At 29.5% G+C, this 19,351-nt stretch overlaps 3 protein-coding genes and 2 long non-coding RNA genes across 7 annotated transcripts; 1 reads left to right on the forward strand and 4 right to left on the reverse strand.

Moving 5' to 3' along the window:
• The first annotated feature begins 25 nt into the window (after positions 1-25).
• LOC118066550 (neurogenic protein big brain) lies at positions 26-19,344 on the forward strand. 2 transcript variants are annotated; one of them, XM_035082666.1, is made up of 6 exons: positions 26-313; positions 508-658; positions 1,627-2,476; positions 2,551-2,677; positions 17,938-18,133; positions 18,233-19,344. In XM_035082666.1, exons 3-6 carry the CDS (start codon positions 2,167-2,169, stop codon positions 19,310-19,312), a joined length of 1,713 nt encoding a protein of 570 aa, XP_034938557.1. In that variant the 5' UTR covers positions 26-313; positions 508-658; positions 1,627-2,166; the 3' UTR covers positions 19,313-19,344. The 2 variants fall into 2 exon arrangements, with proteins under 2 accessions (XP_034938557.1, XP_034938556.1); XM_035082665.1 differs by lacking the exon at positions 508-658.
• On the reverse strand, positions 6,855-8,149 carry LOC118066560 (uncharacterized). The gene is made up of 3 exons (XR_004690270.1): positions 7,870-8,149; positions 7,513-7,773; positions 6,855-7,435 (listed from the first exon to the last, which is right to left on the reverse strand). It is a non-coding gene; the product is annotated as an uncharacterized lncRNA (long non-coding RNA).
• LOC118066556 (uncharacterized) lies at positions 12,730-13,473 on the reverse strand. 2 transcript variants are annotated; one of them, XM_035082679.1, is made up of 3 exons: positions 13,340-13,473; positions 13,069-13,257; positions 12,730-12,990 (listed from the first exon to the last, which is right to left on the reverse strand). In XM_035082679.1, exons 2-3 carry the CDS (start codon positions 13,226-13,228, stop codon positions 12,797-12,799), a joined length of 354 nt encoding a protein of 117 aa, XP_034938570.1. In that variant the 5' UTR covers positions 13,229-13,257; positions 13,340-13,473; the 3' UTR covers positions 12,730-12,796. The 2 variants fall into 2 exon arrangements, with proteins under 2 accessions (XP_034938570.1, XP_034938569.1); XM_035082678.1 differs by having other exon boundaries at positions 13,337-13,465.
• Positions 13,667-14,636, reverse strand: LOC118066557 (uncharacterized). The gene is made up of 2 exons (XM_035082681.1): positions 14,065-14,636; positions 13,667-13,960 (listed from the first exon to the last, which is right to left on the reverse strand). Exons 1-2 carry the CDS (start codon positions 14,270-14,272, stop codon positions 13,848-13,850), a joined length of 321 nt encoding a protein of 106 aa, XP_034938572.1. The 5' UTR covers positions 14,273-14,636; the 3' UTR covers positions 13,667-13,847.
• LOC118066559 (uncharacterized) lies at positions 15,206-15,897 on the reverse strand. The gene is made up of 2 exons (XR_004690269.1): positions 15,536-15,897; positions 15,206-15,427 (listed from the first exon to the last, which is right to left on the reverse strand). It is a non-coding gene; the product is annotated as an uncharacterized lncRNA (long non-coding RNA).
• Positions 19,345-19,351: the final 7 nt, after the last annotated feature.

The following is a 19,351-nucleotide window of genomic DNA, read 5'->3' on the forward strand; positions in this document are numbered from 1 at the left end:
GAAGTTGAATACGTATTTGTTTAAATAGCTTTGATGATGTTTAGAAAAAATGAATTGTGTGGTGTTTTTGGGGTTATAGAAATGATGTTTGTGGACTTTGTTGTAGTTTTATATTCACCAGGCTGAGTTATGTGATACGAGAGATAATTTAGTGATTCATATCGCTAAATTAGCTCGTCATTAGATGGATAGAAAGGGACTCTTTCAACTGCCTACACGATGAAATGAAATAATTGCTGGTGTTGATGGATTGTATATATGAATGTTCTTCCTCTGTGAGCCTAGATAGCACACAGATTAAGGAGAATGAATGGTAATGAATTATGAAAATTATCAACCATTTTGTTATTATTGGAGTAAATAGAATTTTTTAATCAGTTGGATGCATGTTGGTAGACATTTTTTTTCAATGAAGCCACGAGATAAGGAATAAAATTTTATTCTTACTGAATAAAATACTTTAGTGGTTGATAATAAATTGATGATAATTTTTCTAATTATTTTCAGTGAGTAATAATGATACTAGACAATGAGGTTTTTGGATTAGTTGGCTGATTGAATCAGTAAAAATGATGAAGGTTTATTTGAAAGTGATGGTCCGTGATGTTGTACATGTCGATATTTTGTTGATTATTTATCATCATCCAGTCTACCCTGAGTATGTACCCAAATAAGTCAATATATTTTTAAAATAAAAATAAAAGCAAACATGATTGTTTCATCACGACATGTAGATATTACTAGTGTTTAATTAACAGAATTGTTAATTCTGTTAATTCAAAACAGTTTACTGGCCATCAACTGTTCTTACTTATTCTATAGAATTGATATTATTTTTGTTTAAAGACCAGTGAGTGAGCTTTGATATGAGTTTGATAAGAATCGGATGAATTGAATTGTTCACTGATTCAATCAGCACAATTGACTGCGTCAATCACCAGATGTTTATTTCACTGATTCGACCAGTAGAACTCTACTAACTTCCATCGGCACACTTAATAATACTCCAATCAGTAAACATCCACTGAATATCACTTGACAATCACTTATTCATTCTCAAAGACTACAATATCCCCTCCAAAAAAAATTCAAACCTCATTTTGGAACCCATTTTAACCTTCAGACAATTATCTAGTCAATATTACCCAAGAACAAATTATGAAATAGACATTCATTATAATCATTTTTTCTTGTATATAACCTTTTATGTACTGAATATTTCATAAAAAAAAAATAATTCTTCGACTTCAAATTCTATGTCGTGATATAAATGACAATTTTTTAACCTTAAAAAATTTTTTTCCCACTAGTGACTTATTCTAATCTCTTTTAAACAGACCATTATTCTTTATTGTTTAAATAAATAAAATCAATCCATTGATGATATTTTTATGCATCTAATTAAAGACTTAGATAATTTTTTTCTAACCTAAATGGAGTATAGAGTAAAAATTTAACATAAAATTATAAAATAAAGGTTAACTTTCATCATAAATTATTTTTAAAAAACAATTTCTTTAATGAATAACCATAAGGTCGAATTATTTCAACCAAAAAATAAAAAAAAAAGTATTCGTCTTATGGCAGTTGGTTGAATGCTAAAAGATTGTCTCTGTCTTATTCCAGCACACTCAAAATAGTTGATGGTGGTAGTGGTAGTGGTGGACCTTGGAGTGGGGGTGTCTCGACAGGGTGTCAGAGAAGCATCAGGCAGTTGGGCCACTTGTTTCGTTTTCGCTCAAGATTTTATAGTCACTCGAGTACGCGTTGCCGTAGTGGTAACATCGGGGGCACGCTAGAATCAACAGTGATTTCACCAAGTCTTTCATCCAGTCATTAGTGAATGTGATAAATAAATCATCATTAAAATTCAAATAATGCCAATAAAATTCTACGAGTTTTATTTTTATAAACAAATAAACCAATCCAGAATCATAAAGCTGTAAATTTTGAATATCAAAATAACCTATAAGAAAAATAAATGGTACAAAGTCCAAAGATATGCTCTTCAATTAAGCTCATTTAGACTCATTGCCTTATTCTTGTGCTGTTTATTGTGAGTTAAACGAAAGTCAGCAGCAAATTAGTGCTAGTGCTTGTGTATTTAATAAACTTCATTCATCATCATTAAACCTATCATCACCAAGTCCAAGAATTTCATCAAAAATGGCTACAGAATTATCACGGGATGTTGACACACACATAGTCAGCTTGCTAACAAAGATAGCAGCCCTCCAAGAAAGTACAAAAGACCGGCCTGAGAGTCGTAGAGCATCAATGTCAACAGAAGCTAGAAGTCTCGAACTATGGCGAGCAGTTGCTGTTGAATGTTTCGCTACATTTTTATTTTCACTTGTTGTTCTTGGTGCTGCAGCATCATCAAATGTTTACGGAAGTGGTTTGTCTGTCTTAGCAACAGCCATAGCATCAGGTTTTGCTATAGCAGCTATCTACCTCATTTTTGGACACATCAGTGGTAAGAAATTTATCCAAATTCTTTACAAATAATTATTCACAATTTTACTATTTAATTATATCACTATTTTCTAGGTGGTCATGTTAATCCTGCTGTATCCCTTTCCTACGTCTTCTCACGTAAAATATCACCATTAAGATCAGCTCTGTATGTTGCTGCACAATGTGGGGGTGGCATTGCCGGTGCTGCGATGCTTTATGGGTGAGTTGTTAACAAGTCCAGACATTTATTAATTAATATAAGAACAGCTGCATGTTAGGAGAGAGAGAGACTTGGACCACTTTCTCTGACTTTTTCATTGCGTAAATGGCATCCGGGGTTTTCAAAGTAATACTCAAGATGTTGGAGATATAGAAGAATAATATAGGCTGGTGGATTTGATATTAAAATAGTCGGTGAAGGTCCTAGCTAGGAAATATAAGAATAAGGTAAAGTGTAATCAAGGTAGAGATAATGAAGAGGCTGAAAGAGGTACACGTAATTGGTAGGACAAAAGAAGTAAAGGCAACTCGTGCGTCGAGTTGCACCTGCCTCTGATATCCTCTTAGCAAAGAAGGAGAAACACCGACGCGGCTTGAGCAGCTGCCGCAGATGTTTCGTGGACCAAAAACCGATCGAACAAGAAGAAGAAGAATAAAAAAAAAAAGGATCGCGAGGCTTTAGATAATGAATACCTGTGCGTGAGTGAGGTGGGACATGTTTCATGATGCTTCATGGCATTCTGTATGTTGTTCGTGTGCGTGCGCGTGCCCGTACATTCAGCAGCTGTTCCTCCTTATGCTCTTTTTACTTCTTCTTCTTCTTCTTCAAACTCTCCCTCGCCCATTTTAAAAACTCCAACCTTTGTTCATCTCACTCTCATCAGAGATAAGACTTTTCGTATGATATTTAGTATGAAAGAATTTCAGTAAAATTATATTTATTTCAATCAGATTACTTTTGTTGAAACAATTGCTACTCTTTGGTCTTATAAGCTAAGAAAGTCTAAGCTCTAGAAAAAGAGAAATTTGGAATAAAACTTTTATGGTTTGATTGTAAAGACCAATGGTGGGATAGCTTTTCAATGAACATTCTAAAATGAAGCTGATGGTTGCTTTTAAATACATTCAGATGATTGATGGATACTTTGAGAATACTTTAGCACTATTTTTGGTCTATTCTGATGTTTCCTTTTTAAACTAAAAATATTCAAGTTTATTTTTCTAGAAATCATGAATTGGTCCATTCCCATGTGGGTAGTCTAGATGCATTTGTACATGATGGATGTGTATGCAACAGATTTTATTTATTATGATGAATAAAAGTTGAGTTTAATTGAAATAATTATCACCCTTTATTATAACATTCATCAATTCTGCTTATCTTAGACTGGCAAACTTCTTTAAAAGTCATTTTTTTTATGCTCACAAATAAGAATAAATAATATCAATTCTATGAATAATAAAATTCAAATAGTTTTGTTAATTATCACAATTATTTTACATCAAGCAATGATGGACAATGGATTCATCCAAGTCTACAAGTTTAACAAGTTGTTTTAAATTTTAAAAATAATTTACTTTATAATAATAATAATGAGTCATTTTAATTAAATGCTAAAACTAAGCTCAGTATTTTTTAATACTTCTCTAAATTTCTCACAATTGTGCTAACAAAGTTGAAGCTAAATTATTAGCTTTTATTATTACACTTTGACTATAATACTTTTGTTGAGACAGCTATTAATTTAACATCATCATCAAGTCTTCAATAAAGTGCAATAATTTTAATTAATAATCACCTTCTTTTTTGCGTAGTCATAATTATTTATTTTTTAATGAAAATCTTTGAAAACTAGCATATTTTATTGATAAATAATTAAATTAAATAATAAATTATAAATAATTAATAAACTTGTCTTCAATTGGTTTAGAAGGAGCTTTTAATTATCAATTAATTATTTGATTAATTAAAATAATGTTTCATTAGTGCATTAAAGTAATAATTATATTTCATATAAAGTATTCATCTTGGTCTAGATTTTCTAGCAATAATTTACTATTAAATAATCCAATAAATATATATATATCAATTTTATTTACTTCAATTCAGATCAACTTTCAATAAAAAAAGAAATCCAAGCAGGATAATCATCACAAGTCTCATCTTCCTCAAGTAAATAATCCTAAAACCAAATATATATTATTTCAATTGTTAAACAATAATAAAAACCTGTTGTCTTAGATAAATTGTGGTATTGTTAGTAATAAAAAAGTCATAAAAAGTTGTGCTAGAAGCCACAAAGGAATAACAAGTGTGCGATATGTACAGAAATAATAACCAAACAATACTCTAGTTAAAGCTAAACCATCAATACCTACATGTTGAGGTCTCCAGAGACCACTGAGCTGTTACACTCCCCTCGTAAAAAAAAAAGAAACATCTTTGCATCTGTTAGACTCTTTTACACCCTTAGAAATAGAAATGTATTCTAACTTTTTTTCAAAAAATAAAATCCTAGATTCTTCAGCTTTATTATTATTCCACAAATTCAAGGAATATAGACAAAGTTGATGGTGGTGGTGGTAGTTGCCAGTGTATATCCTTGTTGACGATGAATTGAGGAAACAGCTGTGAGGATGCAGGTGTTAGTCCCTGTGAGGTCGATTGAAGTTGAGAGAGTAGGAGTGTGTGGCCAGTTGGATAACATATCTTCATTTTTATTTTATTTTAAATCATGTGTCCAATTAGATCGATAGGTGATCGTCATGCTTGAGTTGGTATTGGCTAGCAATATAGCACTGGAAAGTAATATCACAGCTAAATCAGGGGTTTAACATGTCTAAGCTCCGATTTAAAGTCATTTTTATATTTTTTTTTTTTCTCTTTCATTTTATTCCACAAGATATTTTCATATGTTATTTATTAATAATATGAAGCATTTCTAGGAATTATTTCAGACATTGTGACTCAGTTTTTATTGCCAATTTTTAAAGAATTTTTTGGAAATTTACGATTAAGGTTTTGGTGAAGAATGAAAAGATCTCAGGTATGAATTTTAGGGTCTCTTTATAAAATAGAATGCGACCCGAGTTCTCTTCTTCTTTTCCACCCTCTTTCTTTTTCTCTTTCCAACATAGTGGTTTCCTTTTTATTTATTTTTTCCTTTGGATTTTATTCCCTCCGATGTCATGCACCAGCACTGAAAAGGAAGTTGAAGGAAAAAAAAAAAAAAAGTAGCGGAAAAAGTCGAATTTTTAATTTATTACCAATGCTGAATGATGGAGACGTTGGAGATTTTGGTGTAGGGGAACGATTTATCAAAAGTAACTGTAAGAATTTTTGATTTCACTTGTGAATTATCCAACATTATGATTGATATGGTGTTGAAATGGATACTTTCTGATGTGTTATTTAGTCTTGCTCATTAATATTTATAGCCTGTCTTTTTCTTATCGTAATGATCAAGTTTTCTTTCTTTGCAACAATGTTACAAAATGATCAAATTGTTATAATTGGTTGTTCCAAGAAACTTGCTTGTGAAACTTATGAGATTTATAATTGAATTCAAGGTAGTTTATGGTGTTCAATGCTGTATCAAGTATGGATATCACCCTGGACCTAAAGAATTTGTGTATTTTATGGTGATGAATCATTTATGACAAATTTCTAATCAGTATTATCTGATGAAGTGATAATATTCCATATTTAAACACGATTATTTTCTTTATTTAATTCACAAAGTATGCAAACTATTTTTCTATTTGATTGATAATTTAATAAATTATTTTATATTAACAAACCAATAACTTATTCTTATTTTTAAAAAGCATTTAATATTTTACTAATGAATATTATTGTTAGAATAATTAAGCTTATGTTGTATTAATAATCATAAATTTTTTTAATTGCAAGTAAAGTTAAGATCAATATCATTAATTTCCAATAATTAGGCAATTATTAAAAATATAATAATAATATTGTAAAATAAATCCAAATAATAACTACGGAAATTAAATAAGAAAAGAAAATGTTTATTATAAAATTGACAGCTATTAATTAATTAAAGAGAAGACGTCTGGTCAACTCAAGTATCAGTCAAAAACTGGAGATAAACAAACTCACCCCTCAATTTATAAAACTGTCGTTAGTCTAATAGGCATTAAATGGCGTCATACTTTTACGACAAATATTTTACAATATTAATATAAACAAACTATTTCTTCTTAATTAAATACCTCAAATATTTTTTTTAATTAATAAATATCATACTTAATAACATATTTTAAATTAAACAAGAAAAAAAATTGAGTTACTCAATAACAAATAAAATTTTAAATAATTAATTCATTTTTTCTTTTAAATATGTAGTAATGGCAAAAAATAATTATGTCGTCTTCATAAAGTATTTGTTTAAAAATTAATTACGATTATTAGAAAGAAAAAAATCGATTAAATAAACTATTCTTCTTAAAAATCACACTGTTTTTAAGTGTAATAGTAAACATTTTACCAAAGTTGTCGAAGAGTTTCAATGTTTACTCAAACATTCTCCAACTACTTAAAAAAAAAAATTGTCAGAAAAGTGATTCATCAACATATCCGCTTTGAAATAAGGGCTGGACTAGCATTAAGCCAATCCTCAGGTATACGTCACACCCCAACGTGATATTTCCAAACTTATGTTGGTATTATTCATTGCAATGCAGAACAGTCTAGCACTGTGATATCAACTTAAATAAACTTTGCTCTAAAAAATACGAAACATTTAATCGCATTTTAATTATTAGCTTTTTTTTTTTAAATCCTAATAATTCATGTATTTTCTGGGTGGTATTCATTTATTAATCCACCTTATACTCAAATATTATAAATCCAAGTACCAAAAAAATAATTGGTCAATCTTCTTGAGGAAGTTTTCTCCAACATAAAGAACAAAGCACCATGACTGTCTCTTTAGCACACAGAATCATTGAAAATCTGTAAAAAAAAAACATCCCAAGTAAACTGCTGTGTTGATTAAATAAACTGATAAATAAATACAGAAATATACCAACGGATCTCAAGTCAGGTATTGAAATGGCTTCGAAAATGTGTGTAAGATACTAAAGAAAGGTATTTGCGGCCTGGACAAGATCCTTTTGAGAGACCCTAAGGCAAAAGGAAAATGGACGAACCCCCGAAAATAATATAAAGCAGCTGCAACGTTCAAACTCAAAGAAGAACGATGATCCTATATATAAATCGTAGCTGATGTAGAAGAGAAACACGTGCCAGCCACATGTTGCTTGAGAATCTTAAACGCGATGTCTCGGAATCTTTTACAAAAGAACAGAAGCAGAAGATGATTCTTTTGATCGATGCATCAACAACTAAACTTAAGCAGATGTTCATTCTAACATTAGTGAACCCACCTTTTTCATCATCACCCCCACGAAATTCAATTTTCTTCACTCCTTTTAAATGAATTTTTTCTTCTTCTTACATTTAATTGCCAAGTCAGTGTGTTATGCTTTTCTATAGTAGTTTAATCTAGACATATTCTCCAACGAAATATATCTAAGAAAGGGAACAGTACCCAAGATTGAACACGTGTGTGACCATCTGTCGTATCTAGACGATTCTTCTCTTGTTATATATTTCTTTACTTCCATCCTCCTTGCAGGTTCCTCGGCTGCTACAGTTTTTTTTCTTTTAAAGTCATCATTAAAATTATTCCAATGATCTTGCAAAAGAAACCTTTAAAAAATATATTTGTTGGTATAATTAATTTAATGAAATGTTGAAAGTAATTATTTTCATAATGTAAAGAGAAAAAATTTTTTTTATCAATCATTTTACCTTATTTTCCTTCAACATACAATTGTCGTTTTGGGTAATGCATTAGCAGGTTTTGTGAGATAATTATAAATAATTACACAGTAATTAAGCCTTTCTCTACTTTTTCGGCAGCCACACAAGTCATTTAAAAAAACATCTTTGCAACAATTTCAAGTTACTTTCACTTGTGTGTACCATTAAAGTTTTTATTTAATGTCTCAAATTAGAGGTTAAAAAAAAAAATAAAATAAATAGTACGATAAAATTCACACGAAGGAATGAAAAGAGAAAAAAAGAAGTAAATATGTTCTCCTGTTTCCTGCTCAATTCTTTCTTTTATTTATTTCGGTGCGGGAAGTGGCCTAGCAGTCTTTTTTTCGAATCCAACGAAATTCGCCTTTATATGCCATTAAATAAAAGAATGAGTACAATAAATTCACCAGCCGTGTATTATATTCTCATCTTTTATTTATTTAACAAAAAAAAAATTGTTATTAAATCACTTTGTTTACAAATTCACTAATGAAAGCTTAACAATAAACTCCTAACGCTATTGTTTATAAACATAACCTCTGTTGAGGTTAGAATGTTGCCAATATTTGAACCGTAAATAATCAATTTCATTGAACTGTTGCTAATAAATGTTTGATCTCATATTTAGTCTTGTAAACGAGCATGTTAGCAAAGTATTAACGCTAAAACATTGTAATAATGTCAACCAAAACACATGAGAGGCTCTCACGAAGATTTTGTGGACTATGCATGACGCCCTCATTCCCACGAAATTTTAAATAAAATTCATGGTTTCTGCACGTGACTGTCGCGTGGCATTTTATTTCCTGCATTCAAGTATTTAGATTTTTTTTACGATTCCCATAAAATCTTATATTAACCTCCAATATGTTCAAATAATTTTTTTATCGCATCAAAAGCCACTACATTAATTGAAGATGATATGAGATTAGTTAAATAACAAAAAAACAAAATGGCGGTACTTTAAAAGTTTGAATGAGGGGTTGGATATCAATAGCTCGTTAAATGCGATTTTTCGAGGGGTAAACATCCCTAGACAATTGAAATTTATTTAAAATGTATCACACACATACACTGTTTCTCTCTAGGTTACAATAGATTCCTTTCCCTAACCTCCCCCCCGTACAAACTCCCTACACCCTTGTAAATTGTGGTTTCGTCGTGTGAATCGCGGAAACTAAACAGGTTGGCTCTTGAGTCAAGTGCATTGCCCTCTAAAACTTTATTGAAAGTGACATATGATGAATTTATTCCACATTATATATTCTCGTTTTAAATTAATCAATTTTAATTAAAATATAACCTCTAAAAAAATTTTTTGTTTCTCACAATCGAAATAATTTATAGGTTAAATATTAACCTATAGATTCCATTGGAAATGTCTTATTTCTCAATATCAGTTATTACTACCTCTACTTTATATAATAACAATACATTTATTGTTGAATAAATTCATTTTTATTGGTTATAAAATACAAAAGAAATCAATTGCCTCATTATAGCTGATATTATGACAATTATTTGAAATGTTATTGAGAAAAAGGTTTATTAAGAAGTAGTTGAAGCTGGTGATTAGTATGAAGGCTCGTCTAGAGGTTTCTCCAACATCCACATCAGGTCTGAATTACTTAGACGACATGTAGAAATGAGACGATACCCCAACCCGTTTAATGCATAGATACTAGCAAGTGCACTTGCTGAAAATAAAAAGAGGATTACTTTTTTATCCTTTCCTTTGATTGATTCATATTCAATAGACAAATAATAATTAAAAACAAAATAGAATACCTTTTGAAATGAAATCACGACCCTCATCTGGCTTTACGTCCTTAATTGCTTTCAGTTCCTCTTTACTCAATCCATAGGGCATGACATTATTTACTTGGCCACACAACATTACTGTACGATATTTCGGTAGATCAGCCATAATTAAATGTTTCTCTTCAACTTGATAATTAGTTGAATTATTTATTTAATTTAAGATGATTGTATAAAATGATTTTAGTGTTCTAATTAGTGTCTTTGGATAATTATTTTGACTATACTGCTAGCATGTGCAAAGATACACGACACAAATGATTACCTGCTGAAATAAATACCATAAATCAATATTCTATAGTAAAATCGATCACTCGATTAATCGATAAAGCCTGAGAAGTTGGCTGCTAATTAATTTCGTGTTTTAATTGATTGATTTTGAATTTAAAAATAATTTATCAATTATTTCATTTTATTTGACATATTGTTGATTTATTTATCATTATTATTACTATTATTCGATTGACTCCAATTTATAACCTCTTTTGAAAAAAATAATAATAAATAATGGGAGGTTAATTATTGAATTCATACAAAATTAATTAAAATTTTGTAAGTTTGTGAAATAAGGTTATAATAAAAGTCATTTAGATATTTAATATAATTTCTTTTTGTATTTTAAAATTTATTCAATGTAAGTAACATATTATTTATCATTTAATAATAAATAATTTTATAAATCTAATTGAAAAATATCTTAAACACTAGGCCTATCTAAATTATTAATAGCTATAGGAGTTAATATTGAAAGAATTAAATTATTATCAATATTATTAAATTGAATTTATTGATCTCAAGCTTCATTTTTTAGCCAACTTCAATCAAATCACAAAATCAATAATTATCTTACAACTTTATTGTTGAGTGATTAATTAATCTAGTTACAATCAGTCTATCAATTGTTTCAACAATATTAATTGGAGTATAAAAATAATTATGATTGTTATTCTTTTGTACAGGACTTGATTATGTTTTGAATATATAAATAACAAGCATCAAAACATAAAACTTGGTAGACTTGGTAATTAGGAGGAAGATCATATTCAAAATCATTACAAATTATTTTTCCAACTCGTCCGACCAATGTAGCTTTGAAATCAGGATTTTCCAACATGGCTGAAATTGTTTAAGAACATTTTCAAGGACATTCAAAACCAGTTTCACCCTCATAAAGAGGGGTGTCATTCCAACAGAGGTTATAACGTAGAAAATTTAACCTCTCAAAAATCAATACTTGGACCTTTTTCTCGAAAACTACGATAGGGAAAAATGCATCAAACAAAATTTGTAGCTTACTGAAATTTTGTACAAAAAAGGTTATTAAACTCTAACTCTATTCCTCACAATTTAACCTCAAAATGCCATTTTAATTATAAATACCAAAACAATTCAATTGTTTCTTAAAAGAAAAAAAAAATAATCTAATCAGAAGTAAAGGTAGATAAATAATTAGACTTATATAAGATGGAACAATATTTATTATTACATTTAAAACTGTTTTAAAACTTGTACAGGTTCTTATGATCAAACATTACAATTATCCTGAATCTTATTATTAAATAACAAAGCAAATGTAAAAATAAGATGAATTCTTTCAGTAGACTCTTTCCAATAGGTATGTGACCTCAGTAGAATTATCTCTAGGTACTGCAAAAGCAACACGATAGCCAAAATCACCTAGAGCATTGATTGCTTGCATTGTATTTGCTGGAATTTAAAATAATTCTAATCAGTCTTTATTACTTCAACAGCAATAACTTATATTCAAACCAAAGTAACAATTATTATAAAAATACTATCAAGTTTTAGTTACCTTTTTCACCCAAGGACTCAACTTTAATCCTCTCCAGTCCACTCAATCCGAAGTGTCTGAATTCATTACCATTACCAATGAACATCAGGTAATGATATCTAGGCAAATGATTAGTTGCCTTTTTACCCATTGTTTCACTGTTGAATTTTAGACGAGCAATTTTGAATGTTGCTGTTCCGAGAGTTGGTGAAGAACTGATGTTTAGTGTTCATAGTAACCCTCATTTATTTTAGGGCGAGAGTTGGAGTGGGGTTTGGATACCTTGAGGATCATTTAAAAGTAGGGAGAATAGATGGGGAAAATTTTCATAGGGGAAACAAGTCTAATAGCAAAATGTTCATAACAAAATGGAAGATTATATCAATTTCAAATGTATTCTTTCTTTAAAAAATTATTTTCATTCTATCATTTAATGAGCAATATTTAATCAAATATCACATCTAGATGTGAGGATGTATTTTAGTGAATAAAAAAGATTGTATTGTTAATTAATTTTGTTTTTCTATGCTGTGAAAATGAAAATAATTTTTTTGAAGCAAATACCATAAATATTCTATCACAAAAATAATAATAACTTCATCTAGATGATGGAGCACGAGAAGTAGTTAATTAATCTCAGAATATAAATTTCTTTTTTTTTCTTTTAATTATATTTTTAGTTATAAAAAAATTAGCTGCTAATATTTAACCTAATAAATTTGTTTATTCAGTTTAAGTTTAATAATGGAATGTTTTAAAAAGTAAATCAATTAACTTTGACAATAAAATGTTTATTGTTAATGAGAGAACATGATGTACATCGGTTGTATTAAATATTGATTGAAATCAATGCTTTAATTTTAGATTGTACATTATTTTTAAAATAGGTATGAAGCATCCAATGAGTGCTGTAGTGCGTCGTTATTGAATGGTGGTTCAATTTCAGGTCTTTCCCATTCTTTTTTGTTTCTTTCTAACATCCAGACCAATTTATCTGATTTGCTCATATAAGTTGTCGAAATAACATGGTAGCCTAAATCACCTAAAGTGTTGATAGACGTCATTGGTGATGCTGAAATTAAATATCAAATTGATTAAAAAATAGACTCTTATAAAGAATGAATATAAAAAAATATAAAGTTCTACGTACCATAGATTTTAACTCCATTTTGTCGATTTGCGAATTTATTGACAGTTTTTGTTGCGCTAGAAATTTTTAATAAATCATCGTCATCCAATCCATAAGGTGTAAAAGATTCTGTATCACCAACCAACATTATCGTACGACGTCGAGGTTCATCTTTAGCCATAGTAAAGAATGTATAACTTTAATTTCACCCTTTAAAGAAATTAATTCGTCTTTTATAGAAACGAGAATATGAATAATGTATTGAGTTTAATTTTAATTGAATGACTACTACGTTCTGATGAATATCCAAAGATTATTACGCCTCAACGGTTTTCTTATCGATTGATTTTTTTTAGTATACTATCATGTGTAGCATAAACACCATAAATATTCTATAGTAAGATCGATTCCTCTAATTAATCGAAAGAGACCTCGAATTGATAAAACATGAGAAGTTAGCTGCGGAATTTTTTTTTGTGATAAAATTACCCTTGCCAAGTATACTTATCCACATTTTATGTATTACTGCTAAAATTATTTCAACCAAGCATTTGTCAATGAATAATGTTTAAATATTCTTGATAGGAAATAGGGATGACTGATTTTCAGATTTAGGAGATTAATATTTAGATATTTTTATTATCAAAGTACATTTGTCGACATGTTTTTAAATGTTTTTCTTTTTTTCTTGGTAAAATACATACGAATTGACAATAGAAATTTTCGTATTTTATTATAACTGTTGGCTGTTTGGAAACTTATTAAACAATGACTTGAGCTGTTGGTCAATTTGAAGAACTTTAGATAGGTTTTTCCAACAGATAAGTCCTATTAACTAAATCAAACGTACTCGTTACACTAATAACACGATAGCCCAAGTTGGCTAGAATATTGATTGCATCAATTATATTTCCTAAAATGAATAATGAAAAAATATCAAGCATTTTTTGTATTCAAACAAAAATTATCAATATTTTGGGTACATAGTACGATATTAATTTATGAAGTTTTTGATACCTTCAAACATTTGATCATGAAGAAGTTCAAATTTTTTTGAAAGAGCTTGTAATTCTTTTTCGTTCAAACAATGATATTTAAGCTGTTTATTCCATGAGTCAATTTCTTCTAACTGTATATAACGATATTTTCGTGTAGGAGCCATAATTATATTAATACTATCAACATCTTGTTCCAAAACGATTGATTCTTTTTTGTTAAGACTCATGATAGATAAACAATGTATTTTATTTAAAATCAATTAAATATTAATAATTATCACTGATTTTTGTAATTATCAATAAATACTTTCAGTGCGTGTGAAAAATGCTCTAATAGTGATCGATTTTTTTACTATACCATAATGCGACGTAAAAAAGAAATTAGGGAATGAACATTGTAGATGTTCTATATTAAAATCGATATCTCTGATTCGTTTAGAGAACGCGAGAAGTTAGCTGCTTCACAATCACGCAACATAATTGGCTCATTTGAAATTAAAAAAAATTTATTGGTTATCTGACATAAGATGTCTCCATCCATTACATGATTGGCTAATAACTGTGACAGTTTTTTTTTCTTTTTTGAAAACTTTACAAACTCACTCATGAAAAATTCATTCCAGTTTTTAATGCAAGTTTGATAATAAATTAATTCAATTGCAATGAACGAAATTAATATTATGTTATTACCGACCATTTTAATAATGTGTTGATAAAAAATAATACTGAACTTTAAATTGTTTAAAAATAAATAATAATATTTAAAATTAAAGATGCATTGAATAAAAAAGCTTCATTAGTTATTAATTTTTTTTCACCATGCCATGAAAATGTAAGTGATTATATGGAATAATTAATATTCTTCCACACTTTTATGTTTATGCAGTTGTGGTTATTATTTTATTTTACATGATTATTACCAAATTAATTTATCAGTATGCTTGCAAATAAGTTATAATGTTGAGACTGGACTTTACTAACCTCAAATTACCTCAAATTTTTACCACTTTTTAAAATATTTTTTACGTAAAAAAAAAACAAATAAAAAATGCACAGTTTGACAAGAAAAATTTGAGGTGTTTTGAGGTTAGTAGAGCCTAGCCTTAATATTATTAACTGTGAATATGAAATGGTAATTCTTCAGATTTAATCAAAAAATATTTAGATTTTTGCTTTATCAAAATTAATTCATTGATATTTTTTTTTATTTCTTTTATAAAATGTAGAAAAATTAGTATCAAACAATAATTCAAGCTTTTCATAGACTTAGGAATGTTCAATGGATTTTTCCAACAAATAAATCATTGATTCGCCCTTGAGATGTGTACTTATCACTCGGTAGCCCAACTTGGCCAGACAGTTGACTGCGTTGACGACATTTCCTGAAAATTAATAATTATACAAATCACTTTGTTTTATTTAAATATAATTTATTACTCAATATTGATAGTATATAGATAATAATTGTAAATTAATGAAATTTAGAATACCTCGAAACTCATTTCTAGAATAGGTAGAGGTAAAACCACCTTGCAAAATTGCTCTAAATTCTACTTCATTCAAATCAGAGCAGATGAAGCTATAATTAGGTTCATCATCCATCAACTTTAGATAACGATATTCAGGTGAAGTAGTCATAATGAAACTATCAGTTTCACTCTTCAAAACAATTGATCCTTTTAATTAACCCGGTTATTTAAAATCAATTCAAAAATTGTACTTTCCAAGAGACAAAAAAAATTACCATTGATTTTTATGATCACCAATATCTTCAATGCTTATAAAGAGAATGCTTTATGAATCACCAGCTTTTTGCACTATACTCTTATGCGACATAAAACAACAGTTCATGTAGACGTTGTAGATAAATGAGACATCGTCATATGATAATAGCTGATAGCTTCGAAAAACTATCCTCAATAAAAGAAAAAAATTCTCTACAGTTTCTTCTTATGGAATGTTATTTTTCTGTTTAAAATTAAAGAAAGGTGTTGATTCTTTCTTTTTCAAGTTTTATCAACAATCTTTTATATATTGGAAACTATTCTTCAATTAATGAGGAAACACAAGAAGTTAATTGCTCAATAATTAAGCATTATAATTAGCAGATTGAAAATTTAAAAAATAAATGTATTAGTGAGGTTAAACACACTAATAGATGATAAAAAAAAAATTAAAAATCATTATAAATAGAAAATAAGTGTCTCTTGAAAGAATAGAATATTTTTCTTAAATAGCTAAAGCTTAAAAGAATGTTTTAAAAAATAAAAAATATGTTAAAACATCTTAATTTTTAGTATTTTATAGCTTTAATCATTTGATCATTGTATTATCAAATATTTGTGTTCCATTACGACAGTTAATTGTTTGAAATAACTATCAAACAATATCTTAGGCTTCTGAATGTCTTGAAGAATTTCAAATGGGTCTTTCCAACAAATAGATCATTCGCGAACTGCAGCTACCATAATCTTTTGAACTGATAAGTCGGTAGCCGAAATCAGCTAGAATGTTGATTGCATCAATTGCTCTTCCTAAAAGTAATAGTAATATTAATTAGTATTTGTAATCAAACTGATTTTATCAATAATTACAGTACCTATGTATAAAATAATCATAAAAATACATAAAAAGTTTGAAATACCTATAAAACTATGATCATAATTATCAAATTCAAATTTTTCAGTAAGTGCAGTCGATTCTCCTTCACTCAAATTAGAGCATTCGAATTTAAAATTTGCAAGATCACCATAATCAGCAATCAGCTCTATATAATGATATTTAGGGGCAGCAATCATGATGAAAAAATTACTTTTGTTTGTACTTTTTGAAAAATAGGTTTATAATATGATAAATAATGCTTTCTTTTATTCGAAATCAATCGAAGTTTAGTTTTTTTTTATAGAATGTTGTTTCTGTTCACAATAGAGATATCAATCACCACCATAAGTACACTTTTTATTTTGAAGGTTAATGTATTATTTCAATTCTTTATTTCTCAAGTTTTGTAAAAAATGAAAAAGAAATAATTGGAATTAGAATTAATGCTCCATACAATCGAACTCCAATTTTCTTTGTAATGTTTTATTGTAGACGATCCTTCAATTTGTCTCGAGAGGTTAGCTGCTCAACAATTATGCAACATTGAAAATTAAAAATGTTTATTGGTTATCTGACATGTGATGTTTTAATCTATCATACGATTGGCTAATAATCGTAACAGTTTTTTTTTTAAAATTTAAATTCATTAAAAACAAATTTATTCTAGTTGTCAATTAAATTATTTGCAACTAAAAAATTGAGGTTATCCTTTGATTTAATTGACTACTTAGCAACAAATCAATAAAAAATTGATTTTAATTTAATATAATGTTTTATTTTATATTATTTATCAAATCAAATGTATTTTAATTACAAATTTAAAAGAATTGATTATATTTTAAAAAAGTTTATAAAAATTTATGAATTATCAAATCATGGAAAAAGAGGTTAGTTTTATTAACAATAATAAACTTGGCATTGTTAAAAAATAAATAACAATATATTTTGGTAAATAAATGTGATATTTACTTAAAAAGAAAGTAAACCGGGTGATAAATAATTGTAGAACAAATGTTAGAACTGAAAAAGGTCTTAAGCATGACCCCGTATGATTGTGAGTATCGGGTGAAAATTGTCAGAGTCTTGTTTTGAATAGGGGATGAACGACCCGAGAGAATTCGCGAGCTAATACAAACATTACAACCACCAGGGGGTTTTTTATCGTTACATAAGGGTTGCATGAAGGCAATGATGACCTTTATGATCTCTCTAGTAAATCGTGAGAGTCCATAAGGTCTCCCATATGTGACCTCAGAATTATCATCTCATAAATTTCTCTTTTGTTTTACAGAGTCACTGGCACGCAAGTCACGCCACAAAATGCTCGGTTGGGAGGTGCTGTGGAGAAGCTTTTAGTTGAAATGGCATTGTCTATCCTGATTGTCATGGCCCATTTGTCTGCTGATCCTGCTAAGACGTCTCAGATATTTTTGAGTAAATCTGCTGGAGTATTGGCTGCTTCATATACTGCGGCAACACTCGTATCGGTAATTATCATTTTTGTTTTTAAATTAAATTAATAATAAATATTGCAAAGTTATCTATGATAACCAAGGTGTTAATTGTTGCTTTTTATTTATTTTTAGAGTCCATATTTAAATCCAGCTAGAGCTTTAGGCCTTTCTTTCGTGATAAATAACTGGACAAACCACTGGGTCTACTGGGTGGGCCCAATAGCAGGTGGTGCATTAGCATCCCTACTCCACGAGTACGTCTTGAGTCCCAAGCGTCCACGAGAATCACGAGAAATTGACGATGGTGATAACTCTTCTTTGCGATCTGACGAAGACACCTATGATGACTTTGATAAACCAACGGGTCCTAAATTCCCAGGAGCTTACGCAACATACCGACCAGTTGGTGGAGCCACTTCCAGTCTTTATTCAGCTCCAGCCACTGCCATAGAACGTGTGGAATCAATATACGGTGGAACCAAGTCTCTTTACTGCAAATCTCCCCCTCTAACTCGTGCTAATTTAAACCGATCTCAAAGTGTTTATGCAAAATCTACTTCTCCAAGGGAAGCATTTGTGATTCCCAAACCAGGACCGTTGGTTCCAGCTCAGAGTTTGTATCAAATGAGATTAGGAAATAATACTACAATGCCTCCGCCAACGAGAGACCAACTGTTGACCTCTGCTTCATCATCGCAGCCTCATAGTTCTCAAAATCAGACCCAGAATCATAATAGTACCAATCAGAACATGCAAAATCAGCTTCAACAATGCACTCAAAGCATCTATGGTATTCGAGGAATCTCTACAAGTCTCAGTGCTAGGGAAAATGGAATCTATGGAGTGACTACATCATCAAGCATTTATGGACGAGCTCCTGCACCACCTCCAGGCTCTCAAACTCCACCTGCTACACAATCAAATCAATCTCCTGGACCTCATCAACCACAAAATCAACAACAAAGCTCTGAGTCTGGACCTAGAAGACCTGAAAGCATGTATGGACATGTCTCGAGAAGGAGTGATGATTCAGCTTATGGTAGTTATCAAGGTTCCAACAGGGGTAATTATGGTAAAGCACCTGGACCTCCACCTCCACCACCACCTGGCATGGGGGCGAGTCAATATAGAGATCAGAGACCCAGCCCTGGTCCTCTTCAACAGAATCAAGCTCAAAATTTCCAGAGGAATTCACCTAATCCTCAGTATTGAAGCTCAGTTTGGTGCTGATCTTCATTCAGACTATGATTT

Source organism: Chelonus insularis, unplaced genomic scaffold, assembly GCF_013357705.1.
Source record: "Chelonus insularis isolate UGA/USDA-ARS -01 unplaced genomic scaffold, ASM1335770v1 contig_348_pilon, whole genome shotgun sequence".
Taxonomy (NCBI): domain Eukaryota; kingdom Metazoa; phylum Arthropoda; class Insecta; order Hymenoptera; family Braconidae; genus Chelonus; species Chelonus insularis.

What these genes read in the sequence shown, in the direction of transcription:
- LOC118066550 (XM_035082666.1), top strand. Translation starts at nt 2,167, where the DNA reads ATGGCTACAGAATTATCACGGGATGTTGACACACACATAGTCAGCTTG. An exon ending in GGTGCTGCGATGCTTTATGG is followed by an intron (nt 2,678 to 17,937) that starts GTGAGTTGTTAA and finishes TTTGTTTTACAG; the next exon opens with AGTCACTGGCACGCAAGTCA. An exon ending in CTGCGGCAACACTCGTATCG is followed by an intron (nt 18,134 to 18,232) that starts GTAATTATCATT and finishes ATTTATTTTTAG; the next exon opens with AGTCCATATTTAAATCCAGC.
- LOC118066556 (XM_035082679.1), bottom strand. Translation starts at nt 13,228, where the DNA reads ATGGCTAAAGATGAACCTCGACGTCGTACGATAATGTTGGTTGGTGAT. An exon ending in AAATGGAGTTAAAATCTATG is followed by an intron (nt 12,991 to 13,068) that starts GTACGTAGAACT and finishes ATTTAATTTCAG; the next exon opens with CATCACCAATGACGTCTATC.
- LOC118066557 (XM_035082681.1), bottom strand. Translation starts at nt 14,272, where the DNA reads ATGAGTCTTAACAAAAAAGAATCAATCGTTTTGGAACAAGATGTTGAT. An exon ending in TCATGATCAAATGTTTGAAG is followed by an intron (nt 13,961 to 14,064) that starts GTATCAAAAACT and finishes TATTCATTTTAG; the next exon opens with GAAATATAATTGATGCAATC.